General features: G+C 40.6%; 1 protein-coding gene across 4 annotated transcripts in view; it reads left to right on the forward strand.

The window, feature by feature from the left end:
* The window catches only part of ARHGEF28 (Rho guanine nucleotide exchange factor 28), a 312580-nt gene that overhangs the window by 54186 nt on the left and 232522 nt on the right, over positions 1-25872 (forward strand). For all 4 annotated transcript variants that reach the window (XM_054486932.2, XM_054486933.2, XM_063664896.1 and 1 more), the window contains exon 2: positions 4590-4633. In XM_054486932.2, coding sequence (XP_054342907.1) covers positions 4601-4633 — 33 coding nt within the window. In that variant the 5' untranslated portion in view covers positions 4590-4600. The remainder of the gene's footprint in view (positions 1-4589; positions 4634-25872) is intronic.

The following is a 25872-nucleotide window of genomic DNA, read 5'->3' on the forward strand; positions in this document are numbered from 1 at the left end:
ACACTGCTCGGGTGATAGGTGTACCCAAATCTCAGAAATCACCACTAAAGAACTTATCTATGTAACGAGACACCACCTGTTTCTCCAAAAACCTATTGAAATAAGAAATAAAAATTAAAACAAATTTTTGAGTATATTTTATTATCAGATAAAATCTAGCAAATACCACAAGTTGAGTTGTGAAAAATATCTGTACTTTTTTCTAAGTGTACAGCAAACTTCTTGCCCAATTAAATTTGCTCTAATAGACTTGTTTCTTAAAATATTCAACAGTCTTCAATAGTTTTACTCATAAAGAAATTCCTTTTATCTTTTTTTTTCTTTAGAGATGGAGTTTTGCCATGTTGCCCAGGCTGGTCTCAAACTCCTGGGCTCAAGCAATCCACCCGCCTCGGCCTCTCAAAGTGCTGGGATTACAGGCATGAACCACCGAGCCTGGCTGAGGAATGCATTTTAGTTTGCTGCTTTATTTCTCTGTATTATTTCAGCTATTTTTTTTTTTAGCTTCCACATTTCCTATAGTAATGCATTTTTTTTTTGGCTATTAAGTGGAAATCCCAAAGTACTGGGATTATGTACAAAAATACATAAGGATCTTCTAATTTTATCATCAAGTTAAGCAAATTTTGTGAAAGACTGGAATTGTATAAGGCATGACTATAAACATAGATGACAAATTGCTAATATCTTGAAGTGCAGCAGACATTTAAGGTGAGGATCATAGTATATGCTAGTGGATATAAATTAATTTTTTAAATGCCTTCTTGATAATTTAGAATTTTGGAAGGATCAACTTGTTAATGTTCTTGGGTTGGCCATTATTTTTATTTTATGGGTGGCTGGTGAACAATTTATATTCGGAATAGGAGTCTCAGTTCTTTCATTTTCTTGTTAGTATTATCTTTAATTTGAAGTTTCTGAGACTCTGGTTTGTAAAGTTAGTTTCATTAAAAATTGATGATTATAGGCTGGGCATGGTGGCTCACACCTGTAACCCTAGAACTTTGGGAGGCTGAGGCAGGAGGATCACTTGAGGTCAGGAGTCGGAGAAAATCCTGGCCAGCATAGTGAAACCTTGTCTGTCCTAAAAAATACAAAAATTAGCTGGGCATGGTGGTGCATGCCTGTAATACCAGCTATTTGCTAGGCTAAGGCACAAGAATTGGTTGAACCTGGGAGGCAGAGTTTGCAGTGAGCCAAAATCGTGCCACTGCGTTCTAGCCTGGGCAACAGAGCAAGACTCTGTCTCAAAAAAAAAGAAAAAATTGATGATTATTTTCTGTAATCCCAGCACTGTGGGAGGCCAAGGCAGGAGGATTTCTGGAGGCCAGGGGTTTGAGGCCAGCCTAAACAACGTAGCAAGACCCTATCGCTACAAAAAAATACAACTTAGTACACCTATCATCTTAACCATGTGGGAGGCTGAAGCAGGAGGATTGCTTGAGCCCAGGATATCAAGGTTACAGTGAGCTATGATTGTGCTGCTGCATTCCAGCCTGGATGACAGAGTGATACTGTTTCAAATAATAACAATAATAAATGGATTATTATAATCTATAAACCCATTTAAGTGGGTCCACATAAACTGCCATAGGGGCATGATATTTTAAATAAAATTGAGGGCTGAGAAGGGCCCTGTTTTCAAACCCTCTGCCTTGTAGGACCCTCAGTCATCTCTCAAGATGTCTTAGGAAACATGGCTTGGGACCTAGGAGGGTGCTATCACCAGTATGTATAGGAAGTATTCGTAGAACTTAAATGGTTTTATAAAAAGTACCTCAAAGTAGAACTTTTCATATTCGCTTTCTTGCCAAGTGTATCCTCTGGGGATTACTGTACTAAATATCACAATTCTTTTTTTTTTTTTTTTTTGAGATTGAGTTTCACTCTTATTGCCCAGGCTGGAGTACAATGGCGCAGTCTCAGCTCATTGCAACCCCCGCCTCCTGGGTTCAAGCGATTCTCCTGCCTCAGCCTCCAGAGTAGCTGAGATTACAGGTGCCTGCCACCCTGCCCAGCTAATTTTTATATTTTAGTAGATATGGGGTTTCACCATATTGGTCAGGCTGGTCTTGAACTCCTGACCTGAGGTGATACACCTGCCTCAGCCTCCCAAAGTGCTGAGATTACAGGTGTGAGCCACCATGCCCAGCCCCACAATTCATTCTTAAGAGAAGCCTCTAAAGTACTGCAGCAGGGCTCTGGCTGGGCATGGTGGTGCACGCCTGTAATGCCAGCCACTCGGGAGGCTAAGGCACAAGAATCGCCTGAACCTGGGAGGCAGAGGTTGCAGAGCCAGGCTTGGCCTAAGGGGCAGAACCCAGGCCTCAAGTATGCAGTGGGAGGGAGGCAAGGGCGCAGGGACAAGTGAGTCTCCCCGTCTGCCCCATTTAGAATTCTCATGCAGCCTGCTCCTCCCTTTCTCCTAATCTTTCATTCTCTTTCGTTCAGCTTGGAACTTCTGGAGGGCTGGACCACTTTCTGGTGGACCCAGAAGGCATGTCTTTATTATCTTTGTGTAATACCTGGCCCACAGTTGGTGTTCAGTGAGTGATGCTGGGTTTTTTGTTTTTTCTAAGTAGGAAACAAGTTTCTAAGTGCTATTTGTTTACTTTTAAATTTTTAATTGTGGCAAAATAGACAACATAAAATTTACCATCTTAACCATTTTTAACATAGGCCAGTAGTGTTAAGTATATTCGCATTGCTGTGAAACCATTACCATTGTCCATCTCCAGAACGCTTTCATCTATGCAAAACTGAAAGTCCATATCCAATAAAGAATAAAGTCCTCTGTGCCCCACCCCTGGCAACTACCAATCATTTTTTTTTTCTGTTTCTCATGTAAAACTCATGTTTGATTACTCTAGGAACCTCATGTAACTGGCATCATATAGTATTTGTCCTTTCTGTCTGAGTTATTTCACTTAAGGTAATGTTGTCAAGGCTTGTCCAATTGTAGCATGTGTTGGAATTGTATTCCTTTTTAAGGCTGAATAACATTCCCCTGTAGGTATATATCACATTTTGTTTATCCATCTGTGCTATTTTTAAAGGGGCAGGCACACCGAGAGGCAGATCCAGGTGCACACACCTGGCAGAGAGGTTGGTTAGCCTGACAGTGGGCTGCATCCCACCCATGCGATCATGCAGCTGAACTCCCTGGCCCTCTGTGTAAGGGAGGCAATAGAACTATCTTGTCACTGTGCTGTTCTGCCTCACCTGGCCAAAAGTGGACTCTGACTTTGGAATCACCTGTGAGCCAAGCGATGAACACAGGTGAAACTTTCAACATGCTTATGTTGACCTTTCTTGGCTTTCTGAAATATTTTTATTTTAGGAGCAGTCTATGGGATAGTGTCTGGGGTCCTAGGGTTTCCATATGTGTGGAAACTAATATAAAATAATAAAGGTGGTGGGATATATATTTTTTCAAATTCAAATTGTTTTTATTTTGCCTCATGTAGACACTACATGTACTATAATTACTATGATTTTTTATTTTGATAATATATAGAAGGTTTACCATTTGAACCGTTTTTTCAGGTACAACTCAGTGGAACTAAGTACGTTCACATTGTTGTGCAACCATCACCCCTACCAGCCATCTCCGGAACTTCTTTGTCTTCCCAAACTGAAACTCTATAGCCATTAAATAATAACTCTCTATTCTCCCCAATGTCCAGCTTCTGGTAATCTCTATTCTACTTTTTTCTGTGAGTTTGACTATCTAAGGTACCTCATATAAGTAGAATCATACAGTATTTGTCCTTTTGTGATTGGCTTATGTATTTATTTTTTTTTTGAGAACGGAGTCTTGCTCTGTCGCCCAGGCTGGAGTGCAGTGGCACGATCTTGGCTCGCTGCAACCTCCGCCTCCTGGGTTCACGTCATTCTCCTGCCTCAGCCTCCCGAGTAGCTGGGACTACAGGCGCCCGCCACCACACCCGGCTAATTTTTTGTATTTTTATTAGAGGCGGGGTTTCACTGTGTTAGCCAGGATGATCCCATCTCCTGACCTCGTTATCCGCCCGCCTCTGCCTCCCAAAGTGCTGGGATTACAGGCGTGAGCCACTGAGTCCGGCCATGATTGGCTTATTTTACTTAGCATAGTGTCTTTAAGGCTCATTCGTGTTATAACATGTACTAGCATTTTGTTTCTTTTCAAGGCTGAATAATATTCCATTGTATGTGTATACCACATTTTGATTATCCATCCATCCGTCAATGGACATTTGGGTTTTTCTGTCTTTTGGCTATTGTGAATCATGCTGCTATGAACATAGGTATACAAATTTCTGTTTGAGTCCCTGCTTTCAGTTCTTTAGGTATATACCTGGAAGTAGAATTGCTAAGTCATATGGTAATCCTACGTGTAATTTTTTGAGGGGCTATCATATTGTGTTCTAGGGGAGGATATTTTATTTAGATAGCATCTTAGTCCTTTATTCTTTTATATTTTGTCTCTGCAGTTTTCCTATCTAATGAGTTTGCTCCTCCCTCCACAATGTTGATAACTGGAGAGCTCTGCTGGTCGGTTCCATGGGGCCTCCTGCAATAACTGCTCTTGTTTATTATTTTCATTGCAGATGCGAAAGCCATGGAGTTGAGCTGCAGTGAAGCACCTCTTTACGTAAGTTGCTAAGCACTGGGCTTCAGGACCAAGGGGCACTTTCTTAACTCCAAACCATGTGACTGAAGTGGGGAGAAATGTTTTTCTTGCTATTGAGTTAAGGCTTTTTAAAAACAACACACTGAGCGTTACTGTCTAGTTCAAGTATTTGCATGGAGCCTTTTAAAACTGGTTGGCTCCTGTTTTAAAGTCTGGATTTTATATTTCCCTCAGTATTTTTTTAACTGTGTAATTTCTGGATTCAAACACTCAGTTCAGTCATATGAGTGGTGTGTGAACATATTATTTTATGATAATATCCTGATAATAGTCAAGAACTTTTCTATGTGTGTCTTTTTGAGGGGAAGGTTTCATGATAATTGTGTCAGCTAAAAGTATGAAATAAGAATTCAAACAAAAAGTGCTGGGACATAAACAGAAGTGGGAGTTGTTGCTGGGGGACAGGAATGCCCAAGGAGATTTGTAGTTAGATGTGCTGTCTAGGCCCAGGAGGATGCCATTCTGAGAACAACTCCTGGGGGTAACAGGGAAGTGAACAGATTGTTTCCTCACACAGAAAATGGCAGATGGCCTCATCTTTCCTCCTTCCTTCTGATTTCAGACAAAACTTCCTTTCTTGGAAAGGAACTGTCTTGGTGTGGGGTGGGGCCTGGGCAGGTGGGCCTGGGTGTGTGAGGAGACTGGAGTTTAGAGCAAAATTTCAAGGAATTGAAACAAATTTTATTTATTTTTATTTTTTATTTATTTATTTATTTTTGAGATGGAGTCTTGCTCTGTCACCAGGCTGGAGGGCAGTGGCGTGATCTAAGCTCACTGCAACCTCTGCCTCCCAGGTTCAAGCGATTCACCTGCCTCAGCCTCCCAAGTAGCTGGGATTACAGGCACGTGCCACCACACCCGGCTAATTTTTTGTATTTTAGTAGAGATGGGGTTTCACCATGTTGGCTAAGACGGTCTCGATCTCCTGACCTCATGATCCAAATACCTCGGCCTCCCAAACTGCTGGGATTACAGGCATGAGCCACCACACCCGGCTGGAATTGGAACAAATTTAATCAGAATCCTCAATTTATGAGAATAGATTCATCCACTTCCCACACTTCACTACCCAGCCAAGTGCCTACTCACTCACCCTCACTCCCTTCTATACATGACACATACTTCTCTGGAGGAAGACAGAATCATAACCAAAATGATTCCAGAATAGTAGAAAAGCTGCCCCTTGAGTTGCCCAGGGATCTCTAGTACTCTCTCTAGGTTGTGATTTTCAGGCCATAAAATGTGCCTGTAGACAGTTGGGTTTGGCCCAGACATGATTAAAGATTAAAAAAAGGCTGGTCTGAGGCTAAATTGTAAAGTACTCCCAAATCTTACTGTTGTTTTTTCTGTGTGTGCCTTCCTATTCCTTACTCATTCCACCCTCCTCCCCTACCTCAAAACAGACAAATCCACAAGCCTAATTGTGATAGAAGCCTTGTAGCCGACCGACCTCCTCATGTAGCTATTTTGACCATAGACTTACTAGATTGTGACCAGATTTGGGGATAAACCAATACACATTGCCCAATGAGAAAACAGATTTAAATGAACCAAATAAAAACAAAAACAAGTTTTTCTTTTTTCTTTTTCTTTTCTTTTTTTTTTTTTTCTTTTGAGACGGAGTCTGGCTCTGTCACCCAGTCTGGAGTGCAGTGGCGCCATCTCGGCTTACTGCAAGCTCCGCCTCCCGGGTTCACGCCATTCTCCTGCCTCAGCCTCCCAAGTAACTGGGACTACAGACACCCGCCACCAAGCCTGGCTAATTTTTTTTGTATGTTTTTAGTAGAGATGGGGTTTCACCGTGTTAGCCAGGATGGTCTCGATCTCCTGACCTCGTGATCTGCCTGCCTCGGCCTCCCAAAGTGCTGGGATTACAGGCGTGTGCCACCGCGCCCGGCCAAAACCAAGTTTTTCTAGTTATTAAAAAAATGCTGATTAGAGTAAAATGAAAAGTACAGGAAAGTGTTAAGAAAATAAGTCATAATCTCACCCCCATGGATAATGTTATTATATTAAAATACTAATATATTTTATCAGTTTTAAGGTGTAATTTTTTTCTCATTTTAACATCTCTAAAACTGAGATGCTCTTACATTCACTGTGCTTCCTGGCAGATGTCATTACCTACACGTGTGTGACCTTGGTCACAGGGGTTCATATTGTTGTCATTTCAGTTTATTTATATACCTTGCTGGTGCTACATAAATCGCTTTCAAAATGACTTCACCATGATCTAGCATTATAAGGCAAAGTTACTATGTAACTAGAAAGACTTGGAAATAACAGCATGGTACATGATAAAATCTATGTATAGATTAATTTAGAAAAGGTCTTTTAACAAATATAAAATTCTAGGTGATTAAAAATTACATCCTAATGGCATTTTTTCTAGTAGAATATTAAATGTATATTATAAATAATGATATTTTAGATAAAATATATGAAATATATTTAACATAACTGACTCTTACTACATATGATAGAGTATATAACATTTTTTAATATAATTTAACATTTCTGGTCAATATTATTGCAAAATGAATTAAGCCAATCTAGCCACTTGGCCTCATCCAGCAAGAGGTCATTAGAGATATGTCATAATGAAAACAAGTCTTAAACCAAAATCTACCAAATGGGTAATGTCGTGCAGACAGAGCAGACTCAAAACTGTCCTACAATTTGTTTCTGTATTTTGGGGAAGAACCTGCTCTCTGCCCTTCTATCTTCAGAGGTTTGATAAATATTCACCTCTAGTTTCTCTTAGTTTACTGTATTTTGGTTCATAAACCCTTAATATTTTTTATTTATATATATTTATTGTAAAACATTAGAAAGAGACCCAGCAAAAAGAAAAAATTAAAACCTCATGTTTAATCCCATGGTGAATGATAAGCTCTGTTGACATTTTGATACAGACTTTTCCAGAGTTTTATCTATATCTCTGTTGAATTTTATCTAGGGTCCTTTTGACATTTATTTAGATGATACAGTGTTTTCTCATTTGATAGTGATTTATTCGATCTCTTAATTTTGGTGACTTTATGTATGTACTTCAAGTAATCCTACTTAGTTATTTTGACTATTTCTTTTGGAAAAACAAATTAAAATAACTCTGGCAAGTGTGTAATAAAGATACCCTCTCCATTGGAATTTGTGAAGAGTCCATTACATATTAGGAGGCTATATTAAAATTATAAAATAATACTATGCATAGTTGTATGTTAATGCCCTAGAAAAATCTAATTACAACAGACTTTTAAAAATATATAAATTAATAAGATTTACCTCAAGGACAATTAGATTACATAAGTGGAACAATAATCAGGAAGGAAAAAAATTGATTGAAATTATTCCCCAATTTCTACCCACCTCTCAAAAAAGGGCACCTCATTCAGATGGGTCTTATAAGTGATTTTTTATTCCTTTTCTTATAACCTGTTTTGATGGAATTCTTACAACATTTTTATGGCTAAAATGCTTCTTTGTCTCTATTTGTCGGGTCACTTTAGAGAATCTTTCCTGAAGATGATAGACATCTTTATACCTATAGAAAATCTATGGATGTAAATATTTTCTTAAATTCCCCATGCATTTTGCTTGGATTGATAAAGAACACTTTTGATTTTTCTTTTTCTTCCACTATTGTTTTCCTCTTCTATACAGAACAACTAATATCCAAAGATTGGATTGTTTTTTTCTTTTTGGGGAGAGAGGAGGGTTGCATTCTGGAAGGATTTTTTTTGAGATGGAGTCTCTCTCTGTCTCCAGGCTGGAGTGCAGTGGCACAATCTTGGCTCACTGCAACCTCAGCCTCCATATTCAAGTGATTCTCCTGCCTCAGCCTCCTGAGTAGCTGGGACTACAGGTGCATGCCACCACGCCCGGCTAATTTTTTTGTATTTTTAGTAGAGACGGGGTTTTACCATGTTGGCCAGGATGGCCTCGATCTCTTGACCTCATGATCCACCCACCTCGGCCTCCCAAAGTGCTGGGATTACAGGTGTGAGCCACCACACCCGGCCAAGAATGTTTTTATCTTTGTTTTCCACTTAAGTTTTCAGTAGCATCAAGTTGTTTTTTTCCTTGCTTGCCAGCACAATTTTAGATTCTATCACTTTTAGTTTTTATGTAGCATTGTCAAATCTTGGCCTTTTTATGCCCACATAGTTTTATAGAGATAATCTTTTACATTTTATTATGAGCACAAAGCAAGAATTAAATTTTTTTTTTCTATACCTTTCAGGAGTCTGTTTCAGAAGGAGGTGCAGTCTTTGGCTCTGTCTCTTGTGCTGTAGAATTTTTTTGGCTCATTTCTGTTTGCTCATTTTTAGGAAGGAGACTGTCTTCTTCTTGGAGATATAGTAATATTCCTGAACTCAGCCACAGATTCAGTTAAATTTTTATTTTATTTATTTTTTTAAATTTATTTTGAGATAGGGCCTCACTATTGCCCAGGCTGGAGTGCACTGGCATGATCTTAGCTCACTGCACCCTCGACCACCTGGGCCCTAGCAAGCCTCCTGCCTTAGCCTCCCCAGTAGCTGGGACTACAGACACATGCCACCATGGTCAGCTTTAGTCTAATTTTTAAAAGAATCCATGGCAGTTCCCTGAGTTGCAGTTGCAGAAAAAGAGAAACACTGTACTAAGATCAGAGAAGAAGCAGGAATTGGCAAGACTGGCAGCCAAGAGCTTTATAATATCACTTTGTGGAACTTAGGGATATATATGAGCATTGCAAATCCAATTTTTAGTCTCTAAGCAGCTTCCTGCATTCTTGCTTGAAAGGAAACTGAAGGAGCAGCAGTGGAAGGCTAGTTTGTTTATTCCAAGGAGAAAAAAAAAAGCCACCAGAGGCCTGCAGTCTGGTTTGAAGTCTAGGCTTAGTTTTTAGACTGAATGGTACAATAGTATTAGGAGGTGTATTTTAAGCTAGAAAGAATTGTGGTGGTGAAGCTAATGACAACTGCAAAAGCCTGGAAAGGTGTAAGTTAGAATCAGTAGAACCTAAAGTGTTTATTTTTCTGGCTGAAAATTCTTCAGTTAACACCACTTGGGAGCTTAAAAGTTCTGTACTGGAAATTATAAAGATATTTTTATTTTGGTTTTATTTTTAAATTAATTATTTTATTTTTAAATTTCACGTTGCCATGAGAAAGTAGATAATTTTATTTTTAGATTATTGCTCTTAGTCTTCTTTTTCCTAGTTTGTATGTAAAAAGAGATAGGAAACAATGCAAGGACAGCTTATGAGGAGAGATTTTGCTTACTGGGCATTTAATTAAACTTTGAGAGAGGAAGAGATTTTGCATTTACAAGCCAATTTGTGTTTTTGCTAATGAATGCTTTTTGATTACTTTTTAATTGAGTTTTCTCTAAATTTTGTAATTCAAGGAGAATTATAAAACAAATACCTATTCTACTTATTTATCTAAGAGCTCCTTTTTATATATTAATTATATTTTATTTTTGTATAAAGTATAATTGGCTGTGTGTGGTGGCATACACCTGTAATGTCAGCACTTTGAGAGGCTGCTTAGTCCTCCTGAGATCAGCCTGGTCAACATTGTAAGACTCTGTCTTTACCAAAAAAAAAAAAAAAAGCCACGTGTGGTGGCTCAAGCCTATAGTCCCAGCTACTTGGGAGGCCGAGGTGGGAGGATCACTTGAGCCAAGGAGTTCAAGGCTGCAGTGAGCTGTAATCACACCACTGCACTCCAGCCTGGGTGAGAGAGCAATACCCTATCTCAACAAAAACAAAAGCTGTTTGTAAAGTATAATGAATACTAGTCTTTCTGAAATATCAGTTTAGTGCTGTGAATAAAACAGAAAAGTCTTGCTTGAGAAATTGTTGGTTCCGAAGATTTTTCCATTTTTCCTCAATTAAAATGGCTTTATTTAAAATGATTAAATAACACTTGCTTATTATAAAGAATATAATAGTAAGTAAAATTATTAAAAAGAAAGTTAAGATCATTTGAAGTTCTACCTTTTTTTTTGAGACAAATTCTCGCTGTGTCACCCAGGCTGGGGAGTGTAGTGCGATCTTGGCTCATTGCAGCCTCCACCTCCTGGGTTCAAGCAATCCTCCTGCCTCAGCCCCCAGAGTAGCTGGGACTAGAGGCATGAGCCACCACACCTGGCTAATTTTTGTATTTTTTGTAGAGATGGGGTCTTGCCATGTTGCCCAGGCTGGTCTCAAACTTCTGGGCTCAAGAGATCCACCCACCTTGGACTCCTAAAGTGCTGGGATTATTGGCATGAGCCACTGCGCCCAGTGAAATTCTCCTTTTTAGAGAACTTTATTAGTATTTTGGTAAACGCTAAAATTTGTTTGGCAAATGTGTACACATACACACACACACACACACACACACTCATGATATTTCATAAGGAATTATATGGGAATGCTGTTTTTATTATAATGGACATGACCCCATTTCCCCTCACCCCCGTTTTATACTTCCCGTTCCTGTACTCTGAGCTAACCCTTAGAGTCACCTCCTGCAGGGGTTCTTAGCAGCATCAGCATCCCTAGGAACTTGCCAGAAATGCAAATTCTCAGACCTTATGCTGGACCTACTGAATCAGACACTCTGTGGATGGGGCCCAGCAATCTGTGTTTTAATAAAACATTCAAGCGATTCTGCTGTGTGCTAAAGTTTGAGAACCGTGGACTTAGTGCAAACATTTTCATGTTTTTCTGTATTCATATATACATATACAAGCTTTAGTAGAAGGATCATATTATGTGGACTTCTGTATCTTTTCCAACTCAGTGATACTTTGTATAAACTCCTATAAGCCATCAGACATAGCTCAAACTCACTCTAATTAATGAATAGGTATGGGTCAAGTTCATTCCCTACTGATGGCCATTCACTTTGTTTCAGTTTTTGGCAATCATGAGCAATTATTCACCAGACATCCTGGCCATATGTCCTTATATGTTGATACTTTCATTTCTATGGGATAGATTCCTAGGAGTAGAATTGCTGGATGAAGGGCATACATATTTTAAATTTTAGTGGATTGCTCTGTAAATGAGATCTAATAGTTGACATTTTATTCAACAACTTTCAGAAATATTTAATGTCTATTTCTTTAGCTTTAATAACTGATAATTATGTAACTGGGGATTATGTTCTCATTTTCATTGTGCAAAGAAAGGAGGGATGTTAAATTTTGTATGTTGATTAAGTTGGTGAAGGGTTAGAAGGGTCCTTCAGTTCTCCCATTTCTCAAATTCTGACTAATATGAGCATCTAATCCATGGAGATTTTTTTTAACATCTGCAGAAGGTGCATGTGTGAGACTGTGTGTGTGGGCTCTTGCTCCCTTCCACCCTTCTGACGTGCTGTGCAGACATGTTAATCATAGCAACTGACTGAGAAGAGTGTAATCACTTTTTTCTCTGGAGGCTGCAAATTGTATAACCATTTGGGCAGTGGAGTTTTTTGCTTCAGTAGCTTGTTTCCAGCTGGATCTAAGATACTTCGCTATTCACTTAGCATTTTATGTTTATATTATTCTTTTATTCTGAGTCACTGTCTCCTGCTGTGTTTGATCCCAAGAATGTTGGTTGCTGCTGGGCTCATTGTGGGTGTTGAAGGCATAATCTGATGTCTAGAGGTAGTGGGGGAAACTGTCTCCTATTCAGCCTTTTCTAATTTCTGGATGTTGGTATAGCTTCCATGAATACTTGGTGGAGCATGCTCCCCTTGGTCCCAGCCTTCTGCAGGGAGGGCCGGAGGACAGGGCCCAAGCTGTCTGGATGGACTCTTCCCCAGCTCAGGGAAGCAGCTTCCTATTGAGGTAGTAAGTGACTTGGTGGCTTTGTTCTGGGGTCACCCAGCAGAGGCCTTCTTCCGGATCCCTGCAGATTCTCTGTGGCTTTTGGGTCCTGTGGAAGGAAATCCTGTCCTCCAGACACTGCCCTTCTCTCTTGGTGGCCCTCCATCCCCCAGTGGGCTACCTATGACTGGCCTCATGCCGATCAACTCGAAATATTAGTCAGTGAGGACATCTTGGGGACCTTTGCCTGGGCACCCTCACTTTGCTGATAAGGAGATTGACTGGCTTGACTAAGTTAACTCAGCTGGTTTGGCACTCTGGATTTGAAAATGCTCTATTAGAAGTCATAAGAATAATTTTTTTGACTCAGAAAGTTTGTTAGCGGCAGATCCCACAATAAGCCTGGGGTTTTCCCACTTTCACTGGTAACGACCTCCCCCACTGCTCTGCCACATCTCCATTTCCTCATTGACCAAGTACTCAAGGGCACCATTTTATCCTTTCCTGTCCTGCAGCTGCCTTTGAGCTTTCTGACATGAAGAATGGTCCTCCTTCATGGACCTTAAATTAAAGGGTCTCTCTTTTCTTTTATCTCACTAGAGGATGGTGCTGGTAACTATGTCTAGGCAAGCCCTGACCTTCTAAAGCTCATTTGCTCACAAGAAGCCAGACCTATTAATTGATGGTCATTTGCTCCATTCAGTTCTTCCCAGCTCAAAATAATAGAAATTTTCATTAGCTCAGGTGTCTGAGGGTGGCAGGTAAGGGTGTCTTTCAAAATAGGTTAGTACAGCTAAGTCTAGCTTAGCCAATGGAATCAGGCGGGGCTTTTGCCTGAATTCAACTTCTAGATCATGTGTTTACTTTGTGCAAATTTGTTTTTAGCGAATTATATTAACTTTACTTGTGTCTTTACTTAAAACACAGCAGCATGTGCATCTCAGAGAATTGCCTCCTGCTGGGGTGTTTCTGCCATCGTCAGTTAATCTGTGCTCCCTGAAGTTGGTTTTCTTTGGTGGCTTTTGTTTTCTACTAACTTAACTTGACCTTTTCCTATCCTCTCTGAATGGCCTTGCTTTTATCTCTTTGCCTTTCCTCCTGTTTTCCTTCTGAGGGGGCAAACAAATTCCAAAGCAGCATGTTCTAGCCGTAGAGCAAAGAGGACCATGGTAACTGTTTTACCCAGCCTGGCCAGCAGCCACGAGATGTCAGTTCCTGGGAAGTCTGAAGCTCCTTAGCTGCTGCAGGAGATTGCTTGGTAGTTCTGGCAGGAGCAGAGGGGAAAAGCTTCTCAGACTTTAGCAAAACCTTTGACTTACAAACATTTTACAAATCCTCCATTAGCTTCATCCCATTTCACATTTTGAAAGAAACAGTTCCCTCTTCTCTCAGTACAATGCCACTTTATGGTGCCCCCTCCTAAAGTCACAACTGAGATGATAAGCTTCTGGCGAAAGGCCCAAAGGCGAATATACAACAACAGAAGACCACAGGAAGAGTCAGCCTAGCGCCCAGCTTTGAAGAAATTTCTTAGTGGGTGTGAGTTTCAGGTCCACGGGTAAGTAAGTGCCAAGTGTTCTTAAAGTCTGATGCTGCCTCACATCCTGTATTTCAGTGACAGCTCCCACAATTCGAGTGGTGTGCAGCCTGTATTTTTAATAAAGAACTTGAAGTAGCCAATATTTTTGTTCTATTTGAGTTTTTAAAATGTTTTACCATCTAAGTAAGGATTTTAGGCATGATGGAAATTGGTTAGAATTTTCTCTGGGAGAAGCCTCAGGAAAAGAAATAACATGTGATCCAGGTAAAATGTTTTATTTCCATATTCTAGAAAGGCAGCCCTTATAGAAGGTGTGATTTAGCTATACTACCTTCTCAGCAGTTCCTCCCGCATATGCCTGAGGAGGGTATGCATGTTTTAAATAAGTGGCTCTAGCTCTTGCCTTCTTTTCCTCTCCATATCTTGATGCTGTTACTTTTATCAAAACGGATCTTATGAAGGTCACTAAGTTTGCTCTTGCTTAATCTAAGGTGTTTATTTTCTCAAGTCCCCATTTAGTGCCATGCACTGTAAGAGCGGAGAGTGAGAAACAAGGTCTCACGTCCTTGCTCTCCCAGAACGCACTTGGGAGTAGGAGACAGAAAGTAAGTAGGTAAACAAATAAACAAATAAGAATTTCGGATGGCAGTATGGGTTAGGAAAATACAAGGCTATGACATGGCAGAGAAGGGTGTGTGTGTGTCAATAGTTTCTCTGGGATCTCCTGGAGAGCAGTCTAGTAGAGGGATCAGAAAGCACAAAGGCCCTGGAGTGGAAATGAACTTCTTGTATTTGAGGGACAACAAAAGGACAGCATGGCCCTTGCATTGTGAGGGAGGGGAGAGGAGAGGAGACAGGTCAGAGAGGTGGGAGGGGCCAGGTCATGCCCATAGGCTGGTGGGGGAGTTGCATGATTTGATTTATGTTTAAAAAGTGTACTTTCAGTGTTCGTGAACTCTGCTGGTTCTTTTTCAAGTTTATCTCTTTGTCTATTATGCTTTCCTCTCCTCTGTTGTGTGGGTGTTCCCCAGGGCCCTCTGCTTTCCCCTCTTTTTCTCGCAAACTCATCTATTCTTGTTATTTAGACCACCACTCCTCCTGAAAGACTCCCACGTGTGGGCCCTCTCATCTTGACCTCTGCCCAGGCCTTGTCTTCCATTTCCAGCTGGCCTGTTTGCTATTATCACTCAATTAGCCAGGATTTGACTTTAAGTTCAGACTGTTGTATTTTTTAAAAGTTTTCCAAGTTTTCCTCTAAGCAACTCCTCTTTCCAACTTCCTGATTTCTGTTACCATCCCACCACTCTCCCAGGTGTCCTGCTTTAAGTTGAATTTTGTAATTCCTCCATCCTTTGTCCTCTGTCTTGATCAGTCATCAAGACCTGCTGATGGCCGTGGCTGTCCTCTCTCTCTCCTCAGCCATTGTTCTAATTCACCTTTGGATTATTGCCCCTGGCCTCTTCAGAGTTGCTGTTTTCTTGGAATTGGTGAAGACTTTATCATGCCTTTCAAGTATTATTTCCCTGCATTCATCTCTCAACATGCAGTCATATCATTTATCTGTTCTAATCAGACAAGTCCTCTCTCTACCCTAGTGGACTTTTCTCATTCTCTTATTTCTAGGACATCACCCAAGCTGTTTTCATTCCATATCCAGGAATGCCTCTAAGGTAGGAATGGGATGCAATATGGTATGTTGGTTATGACCTTGGATAGCTATGCATTTGGCTGTGCATCATCTCCTGAATGCAGATTGTTACCCTTCATTACATTGCAATACCTAGTGCAGTGCCCAACGCACTGTAGGCGTTCAGTAAATGTTTGTGGATTGAGTTTCTGGAGAATCATTGAGGGGAGGCAAGCTTGCTCTCTGACCCTTTATAGGAGCATTCTAGGCAATGGCTGTGGTCATTAGGGGGAGGGTCTCATTGACAAAAGGGTTGATAATTAAAGATGATTTGGGGTCACATATGTAGGACTGCAGAAACCCTTTACACCATAAGCTCCAGCCATACCCTTCTGCTCTCAGTTCTTCGTGAATGCCATGCTTCTTCCTGGCCAGGACCTTTGTATGTGATGTTGTCTTCACCTGGCATACTCTTGCTTCCTTCCCCTTTGCATAATTGAATTCTTACTCGCTTTGCAGATTTCAGCTCAAATGTCACATCCTTAATATAGTCCTCTAGACATTTTCTATTTTGAGAGAGTATTGTTGTTATTGTTTTGTTTAGTGTCCCTTCTATTGTAAGCACCAATACAACAGAGACTCAAACATTCAATTAAAATTTGTAATTTGTCTTTATAAATGAATATTCATTTTCAATCTAATTTTGTTTTTATAATTTTATTCCTTTTCTGAAAGGGAATCCTTCCAATAGCATAATCTTCTAGTGGACAATTGTTTTTGTCCACTGATTTTCCAACACTAGTTTAGTGCTTAGCATGTATTATATAATAAATATTTGTTGAATTAATACACAGTTCTAATTTAGTGCCATTCAATAAACAGCAGTTGAGGCTCCTCCTGGAGCACTCTTTAATTTTGTTCTTTGCTTATTTCTGTACTGTGAGTTTTCCCAGCAGGTATGTGACTATCACTATTTTGGGACTGGGACTGTCATTTGAGTTTTTGTATTCCAGCTGCATGAAAAGATAGAGAGATGGCCCAGCAGGAGGGAGCTGTCATCATAATCTTCAGTAAATTTGGAGGTTTGCGGAACATGTCTCAGAGTTTGAAACTTAACATTTTTAAGATACTATATGGAATATGTAAACATTATGCAATAAAAAATTAAGGAAGTCTTTTTGAGGTAGACAATTCCTGGCTGAGAACTAGAACTTAACAGGAAGTTGTGTTAAAACTGTAGGGAATGAAAAGCTTACTTTATCAGACAGGAAGTTCCTGAAGAATCTCCTAACTCAGAAAAGATTATCTGTGAACGATGTCACATGAACTCTTTTTTTAACCCCCTTCTTTAGCATTCTTTACTTAGTGTCTCCCAGCACTTATAGTTACTATAATTTGCATCTTTGAAAAAATCATTATGTTAGTCTGTTTTCCATTACTTATAATAGAATACCTGGAACTGGGCAATTTATAAGAAACAAAATGTGTATCTCATAGAACTAGAAGCTGGGAAGTCCAAAGTTGAGGGGGCATGTGTAGTGAGAGCTGCCTCGCTGGTAGGGACTCTCTGAAGAGTCCCAAGATGGCAGAGGGCGTCGCATCTGAGGGGCTGAGTGTGCTCACACGATAGCTCAGGTCTCTCTCCCTCTTCTTATAGAGCCACCAGTCCCCCTTCCACAATAACCCATTAATCCATGAATAGATTGACCTATTCATGAGGTCTCTGCCCTCATGATCCAATCACCTCTTAGGGGCCATACCTGTCAATACAAGCACATTGCAGATTAAATTTCAACATGAGTTTCTGGAAGGGACATTCAAACCATAGCAACCATGAAGTTACTACCTTACTTGATTAGAGCATCTCATGGTGCCCTACAAAATGTTTTCACACATTAGCTATTTCATTAGAACCACACATCGTTTGGCAGTGGAGATGAACTTGGTGATGTTAAGTGATTTGCCCCATGTGCATTTGTATGTGCATTAATTCACATGACAGATTTTAAGTTTCAAATACTAAGTGAAATACAGGCAGGGGCAGACGCAGGTTTTGTGAGGCCTGAAGATTATGCCATTGAAAGGATTCCCTTTCAGAAAAGAAATACAATTATAAAAACAAAATTAGATTGAAAGTGAATATTCATTTATAACGATAAATAACAAATCTTAAAAAGCTGGCAGATTCCATAAATGTAACATTTCCAGTTCAGATTCCTCTTATCCAGGTCCTGAAAATGCCCTCAGACATTCCAGTGCCACCCAACAGGAAGGGGAGTGTGTCTGAGGGGAAATTGAATGGAAAGAGAAAGCCAGCTTAACAAATTGTAGTTAAAATACCCCACCCCTTACCCTGCATAGAATACTTTTAATTTTTCTGTAACATCATCCACCAAGAACACTTTGGATAAACACCAAATTACAAGCTAATCTTGTGATATTCTATGTTGTTATTGTTGCTTTCCTCTGATGGAAATCTGGTGACCACCCCTGATTTGTACAGGTCAAATTCGATCCATTTTAAAAAGTCTCTTGCTACTGCAGATTAGAAGGAAATGACTGTATGACCATTTTGCTTAGGGTCTTCCCTAAGCATTGAAAGATGTCTTTGGGAGCCTTGAAGCTTCATTAGTGTGGTATGGAAAATCTACCTCTGGTTTCTGGGTTTTTTTTTTCAAAGATGGAGGAAACTGACTGCCCTGCCCTTGAGAATTCACTACTGGGGAGGCAATCGCATCATTACAGAAAGTGATTATGTGTGATAATTGTGATAAGTGTTGGATAAGAACATGCTGAGAATGCTCCTGAAGCCACAGGAGAGGCAAATGGGCTGCAGAGCCTGTGTAGGAGCTGGGTTCACAAGGGAGACTGGAATTAGCCGGGTCACAGGCAGGTGAATGGTGGTCCAAGGAGAAGGCGTGGTCTGAGAGAGGGTGCCTGCACTGGTTGGCACCGGCTGACTGGAGGGGAGGGTTGCTATGAGCCTGGGAGGGGAGGCTGGAGCCATCACACCTCTGGTGAGGGCAATGCTGGCATTGGAACCCATGTCTTCAGCCTCTACCTGCATCACCACATTATATGATGGTCCTTGTGTTCTCCATATACTTATACTTAATTTTGCAAACCCTTTTCTTCTGAGTGTAGAGAAGAACATCAAGCTTTGCTTACAGATGGTGGGATTATTGGTGGCAGAAGAGGCAGCCCTAGTTTCTCCCCTGGAGCTCTGTGTGTGTGTGTGGCAGGGTGGGGAGTGCAGTTTCTGAATAACCATGAAGTTATGGTCATGAAAGGTGGCCCTGATGTGGGAATCTCTTGAGGTGCATGGCTAGCAAGGTTCCATGTTTCCCCAGGGACTTGTCTTCAGCCCTTCCTTCTTTTGTGCAGATCAATAATCAGGGGAATCGAGAGAGAGAGAGAGAGAGAGAGAGAAAGAGAACGAAAGAAAGCAGGGGGAGGGGAGAGAGGAGAGAGAGATTGATTTGGGGAAAACTCTAAACAATTTAGGAAGAGTTGCAGATATACACCATGTCAAAGACTTAACGGTTGCCTTTTATAAAGTTGCCAAAGACTTTTGTGCCACCTTGGAATTAGAAATGACTAGGTTGTGGAGTAACACATATGGGAGGGCTCTCTTTGTGGGTGATCTGGGTGTGGAAAAGTGCTGAGCAGCGGCGTGCTGATGGGAGGGAATTTGAAAATCTAGGTTACTGAAACAATACATTTAAGCATCTAATATAACTATCGTTTAGAATATGGCTGTGGTTATTGAAAGTGACTGTGTAGGAAGAGGAAATATAGCTTCTTGTATCCCTTTGAGAACAGACAACCATGAATCTACAGAAAAAATAAAGTGATTACTGAAGTGTTCATTTTCAGCAGATTATCTAATAAAGTTGCATCATTAAGGCATTAATCTATTTAAATGTACTTGACCACTCATAAGTTAAATTTAAAAAATTCGTGAGTCTCACCTGCCAACCTGACCATACTGCTTTCAAAAGTCTATTCTCATCAGTAGAATCTATTTTGATCACTTCTAGCCAATGAAAAATGTAAGCTTTTAGGAGAGAATGTTTCCTAGGACTCACCCACTCCCATTCAATGTTCTAATATGTAAAGAAAGTTACATATAAAATACTGGGATCAATCACAATGTCCATCTTTAGACAGTTGGTTAGATCAATTATCCGGTCTTTGAAAAGAATGATGGAGGTCTGAATGTGCTGAAGTGGAAAGATATCTATGAAATATGGTGGTTTTTAAAAAACACAAGTTGTAGGAGAATATGGGAACCCGTGTGTGTGTGTTTTTAAATGAAAAATACTTATATATTGACAGAACATTTCTAGAATGATACCCAAACTCCTGGAGTGGGGGTGGGGAATACCTTCTATATACACACTCTTCTACTGTTTGAATTTTTTACTATGAGCCCAAATTGTATAATCTGTTTTTAAATAAAGAGGAAAAAAGTTAAAAAAAAATCTGTGATGTAGGTGTCCAGTTTGTTTAACTATTTCAGGTTTTTCCAGTTTGTTTAACCATTCCACTTTGTTTAACTGTTCCAGGTTGTTTCCAGGTTTTGGCTATTATGAATAAAACTGCTATGGACAATTGTATATAGGTTTTTGTGTGGACATAATTTTCATAATGTTTCGAATGTGGATGTTCTTGGGATAAACATCCAGGAGTATGATTGCTGGGTCATGTAGTAAGTGTATGTTTAGTTTTTAAAGGAACTGACAAACAATTTTCCAGAATGGCTGTATCATTTTACATTCCCACCAGCATCATACAAGACAGCCAATTTCTTTGCATCTTTGTGATTATTTGCCATTACTGCTATTTTTTATTCTAGTTATTCTGATAGGTGTATAGTGATATCTCATTATGGTCTCTGGTATAGATCGTTTTTCTTTTTAGAAATTCTGGTAAAATGTAACATATCATTTATTTAATCAATTTTTAAGTGTATAGTTTTGGTGGCATTGAGTACATTCACATTGTTGTGCTGCTGTTACGACTATGCATCTGTAGAACTTTTCCATCTTCTCCAACTGAAACTCGGTATCCTCTGAGCAATAACTCCTTGTCCTTCCTTTTGCCAAAGCCCCCGGCAACTATCATTCTACTCTTTGCCTCTATGAATATTATTACTCTAGGAACATTAATGTACAAGTATCCGTTTGAGTCCCTGCTTTCAATTTTTTAGGTATATACCTAGAAGTAGAATTGCTGGATCATATGGTAATTCTGTGTTAGCTTTTTGGGGAACTGCCAAACTTTCCCACAGTGGCTGCACCATTTTACATTTTCACCAGCAGTGCACAAGTGTCCTATTTTCTCCCCATTTTTGCCAACCTTTTTATTTTCTTTTTTTTTTTTAAATAATAGCCATCCTGCTGGGTATGAAGTGGTATGGTATAGATTTTGATAAAGATATTTGAAATGATTATGTAGCCCCTTTGGGAGTAGTGATTTCTGATTAGGGTCCTTCCAACCTTTCAAGTTGCAACCAATCTTCATCCTCCCTCAGAGTGAGATTAAAGTTGATTTATGCATCACTAAACTTGTAGGCATTCCCTGACATCTGAATGTGTTTGGATCCTGAGTTGAGATAGCAAGAGTTTATATGGTGAGTTTAGATAGCAAAGAATATCTAAATCTGTTTGGGTAGGAAAAGTGATAGATCAGATAAGAATAGATTAATCTAAAAAGTTACCTGAATCCAATTGGAAAGCCAGAATTCAGAGTGTGGAAGTTCAGAGAATGGAGGTTATCTCTATTTTAATGTCAGTTGGCACACAGACAATATAGTAGGGAAAGCTCAGTCAGTTTATGCAATTCTGTGTTCCATGGTTAAATTGATAGCACTTAGTCAAATTGCCTGAATGGTACTGAAGACAATAGTAATTTCTATAAATTATTTTTGCCTTGCAAATCCAAATCTAGATTTTTTTTTCAGGGGATTGGGGTTCTCTGATTCTCAGTGTATTGATTCTTTACTTTGATTCCTAGAAGGCAAGCTCTTAGGAGGTATTAAAAAGTAGGGTAGAATCTGGCTCCTTTTGGGAGTTTCCCGTGGGAACAGGACGGCAGTCAGGTGGATCTCAGGCCCTGGCCCTGGCCAGACTCAGGAGTACGGAGGAATAGGAGGTCAGGTAGCCCACAGGAGTATTTAAATAAAATAAAAGTCTATTGTGGTCACCTGCTACCTTCAAGGAGGCCAGGAGGGAAGGTTTTAGACTTTGCCTGCTTTCCTCTCTCTCTTTAATTCAATTATTTGACAGGCTTTAAAAATCTCTACTTATCCTTTCCCAATATTGTGTGTGTGTGTGTGTGTGCGCACGTGTGTTATGAGTTTTGTCTATCTTTATATAGAAGTATAAACTCCACTCTTTTTTACAAGTCATCTTGGTTGGTATAGAAGATAATTTGTGACCAGGCACAGTGGCTCATGCCTGTAATCCCAGCACTTTGGGAGGCCGAGGCGGGCAGATCACAAGGTCAGGAGTTTGAGACCAGCCTGGACAATATGGTGAAACCCTGTCTCTCCTAAAAATACAAAAATGTGACGTGTGCCTGTAGTCCCAGCTATTTGGGAGGATGAGGCAGGAGAATCGCTTGAACCCAGGAGGCAGAGGTTGCAGTGAGCCAAGATTGCACCACTGCACTTCAGCCTAGACGACAGAGTGAGACTCCGTCTAAAAAAAAAAAAATTGTAAAAATAAAAGTCACTTAATGTGTGTGGGAATATGGGGAGGGAATGGGGAAATGGCATTTAGGACATTTCCTGCTTTGACTAAGACAAGTTGCTGAGAGAGCTGTGCTTCTCCCCAGATAGACTAGTGAATATTACTATGTTGGCCTCATGATGTTAACAGCCCTGGGGGAATCTACTCATTTACCCAGGGTAGGTCAGTGAATTTTCTAAAATAACTAAAGGACATCATCTACCTGTTAGAAAGTAACTGCTTCAATCTTCTTATTTTCATAGGTTGCCACATGGAAAAGACCAAATAGCCTGTCTAACTGCAAACATGACCAGTGCAGAGGCAGGAAGCCTGGCTGTGAACCCACAGAGGATTATTATTACTATTATTTTTTATTATTTATTTATTTAATTTTATTTTTCGAGACAGGGTCTCACTCTGTCACCCAGGCTGGAGTGCAGTGGAGTGATCTCGGCTCACTGTAACCTCTGTCTCCCATGTTGAAGTGATTCTCCTGGCTTAGCCTCCTGAGTAGCTGGCATTACAGATGTGTGCCACCAAGCCTGGCTAATTTTTGTATTTTTAGTAGAAACGGGGTTTTGTCTTGTTGGCCAGGCTGGTCTCAAACTCCTGACCTCAAGTGATCCACCTGCCTCAGCCTCCCAAAGTGCTGGGATTACAGGCATGAGCCACCACACCCGCCCATTACTATTATTTTCTTAAATAAAGGCAGGAAAACATAAAATGTGTGCCCAGAAAGGCCACATTTTGCCGCATCATACAGTTGTTAAACCTCTTTGGTTGGGATTTGTGATTGGCCGTGATGGCCACCACGGTGTCATCACATCTGAGCAGAAGAAGTCCCATAATAGTCAGGACACTTTGGCTCACTGGGATGTTATCCTGGTGTGTTGTAATGTCTGCACTATTATTTGTCAATCTTTAACAGAGGCAGGACTGGAAGGGGACAGGAGGTTCATGTAGACAACTTGGAGAGGTAGATGGAACACTTTCATGTGCATGTTGAAAGATTTAACATTTTGAGAACTGAGGTATTTAGACATTTTAGAACTATGATATTTCTACTTGTGTCCTGTGATCTCTTTTCTATAGGTGGAAATTAACCCCTTGAATTGCTTTGTCTGCATAAAGCATTTAAAACAGAATGGAGGTGCTCTTATCTATTGAAAGCCATTGGCACGTGGGGACAGAAGCAACCAAGGCAAGCAACCCAAGCACTGAATCAGGCTTAAAAAACACTTTAAAGATAAACACTTCACTGCCATCTCTTTGAGTTACACTCTTCCTCCTCTGTTCTGGCTCAGTTTCAACCTTCTTTTCTCATTCATGGCTCTCACCTTCTCTGTTGATGCCTGCCCACTATATACCTTCCACCTACTGTCTTTCTCTTTCCAGCGTTTTTCTTTTTAAACTATGTGACATTTGATGTGAGCATCAAGCAGCACCTGGCACATAATAAGCACTCAATACATGCTTATTGACTGGACCTATTCATACTGTGATTAGCACCATCCTTCTTGGTTTTTCCATAAATTAAGACCACCGGGTGGCCATTGTGTGCATGCCTCTGAAAGAAGAGCTGGCCACGTGGATTTGTGTTTTGATTTGATGGGATGGAAAGGGGAGCTGGGGGTAAGGGCAGCCTGCTGAAGGAGTCCTCATTTTAGAGTACTTGCTGTGGGCTAAGGGAAATCCAGTCTCTGGCTAGAGTTTTCAGAGATTGTGATTTCCTGGACTCTCCTAGATGTTTGAAGGATATGTTTTTATAGACCATGTTGTCATCTCAAATGTTGACCCCCCCATGATAGAAATGACCCTGGCAGTGAATGAAGTGGCTTATTGGTAGGCAGGTGAGTGCAAACCAGTGACTCCCTGTCTACCGTCTGCTTAGACCCAGGTTTCAGAAGTGCTGAGCATGTGGTGGTGTTCAGCAACTGCTGCCTTATTATGCTGGTACACTTAGCTGAACTCTGGTGGAATAAACTGTTTACCCAGAAGGGTGGAACTTCCAGTAGCCATCAAAGCTCTGAGTGGAGCTGAGCCAGAGAAGGGGCTTGCATTTTCACACCCTTGGGCCACACTCCTTCAGGCAGCCTTCTTGTCCGAAGGAACTGAAATAGCCTGAACAGGAAGCAGATGAAATCTAGTTTGTTGTCCTTAGCCTCTAAGGTAGACTATTCAAATGAAGTCCATTAAAAATAAACCAAGAGAGACAGGAGAATCGCTTGAACCCGGGAGGCAGAGACTGCAGTGAGCCGAGATCACACCACTGCACTCCAGCCTGGGCGACAGAGCGAGACTGTCTCAAAACAACAACAACAACAACAAAACAAGAAACAAAACCACATAGACGATGATTTTGATTTCTCTGTGTTAAATATCCCATGGAGAAACATACAACATTGAAAAAAAAGAGTCTATTGAAGTTCATAGATCACAATTAGTTTGTTTTCTCACTTGAATATGAGCTCTGTGAGAGCAGAAACTTTGCTTCTGGTTTTTCCTGCCGATTTCTGGATACTGTGTCTGGCACAGAGTAGGCACTCAGTAAATATTGATTGACTGAATGAATGAATGAAGCTTACATAAAAGAAAATGATACTTAGTCTTATATTTATAAATCTCAACTTTTAAGGAAGCTCTAGGTCAACTAAGAAAACTGGGAGAAAACATCCCAGTGTGTGCCCTGAATAAGACCAGAAGTCATTACTTAGGGGAGGTCAAGATGCTGCCAGGGGGGCAAACAACTTCCTTGGTAAGTGCCCTCTCTCCTCCTCCCCACTTTCTTCTCTCCTCCCTTCCTGCTATGGCCACAGCATCAGCAAATATGATTATCTGAGGATGTGTATGAGTAATGTATGACTTGAGTCCTTAACTTGCAGGGCTGTTTAGTGAATAGGGGTACTCTACCTTCTTCTAGACTAGTAGCCCTGTCCCTGTACAGCTTGGGCTCTGCAGAGCTAAGAGTGCTAGAATTGGGATCCTGGCCTGGTCACTTGAAATCTGCTGTCTTCTGTTCCGTCTGAGTCTGACCTCCCCGCTGACCCCAGGTCCTCCCCTTAGACTGTGTGGCTGCCACCTTGCCCCCAGAAGTAAAGCATCACATGCTTTACCCTACGCAAGCAGCTGGCTAGAGTGGGACTTTATAATCAGTGTCCCCTAAGTCCTGGCCCTTCCGGGCTGGTCTCATAGCTGCCTATGACCAGAGCAGAGAGGCAAATTCAGAAGTTTGGAATATTTGGAAGGCACGTTTGTTTTGTGACGATAGTGATGGTGTCCATATGTAAAGCGTGGAAGGAAACAGTAGCTGGCAGTAAGTGGATGGCTATGGTTTGGCCATCCCAAGCTTAGTGGGGATTCATATCTGCCTCCGTCCAAGAAATGGCATTCCTATCTCAGTCTCACATAGCAGAAAGGCTTGATAGAGTGGGCTAGCTGGGGAGTTCCAAAGAGCAGGCCTATAAATGGTGTTTTAGTACTGAATCTGAGCAGAAATTGGGGAATT

Source organism: Pongo pygmaeus, chromosome 4 (genome assembly GCF_028885625.2).
Source record: "Pongo pygmaeus isolate AG05252 chromosome 4, NHGRI_mPonPyg2-v2.0_pri, whole genome shotgun sequence".
Taxonomy (NCBI): domain Eukaryota; kingdom Metazoa; phylum Chordata; class Mammalia; order Primates; family Hominidae; genus Pongo; species Pongo pygmaeus.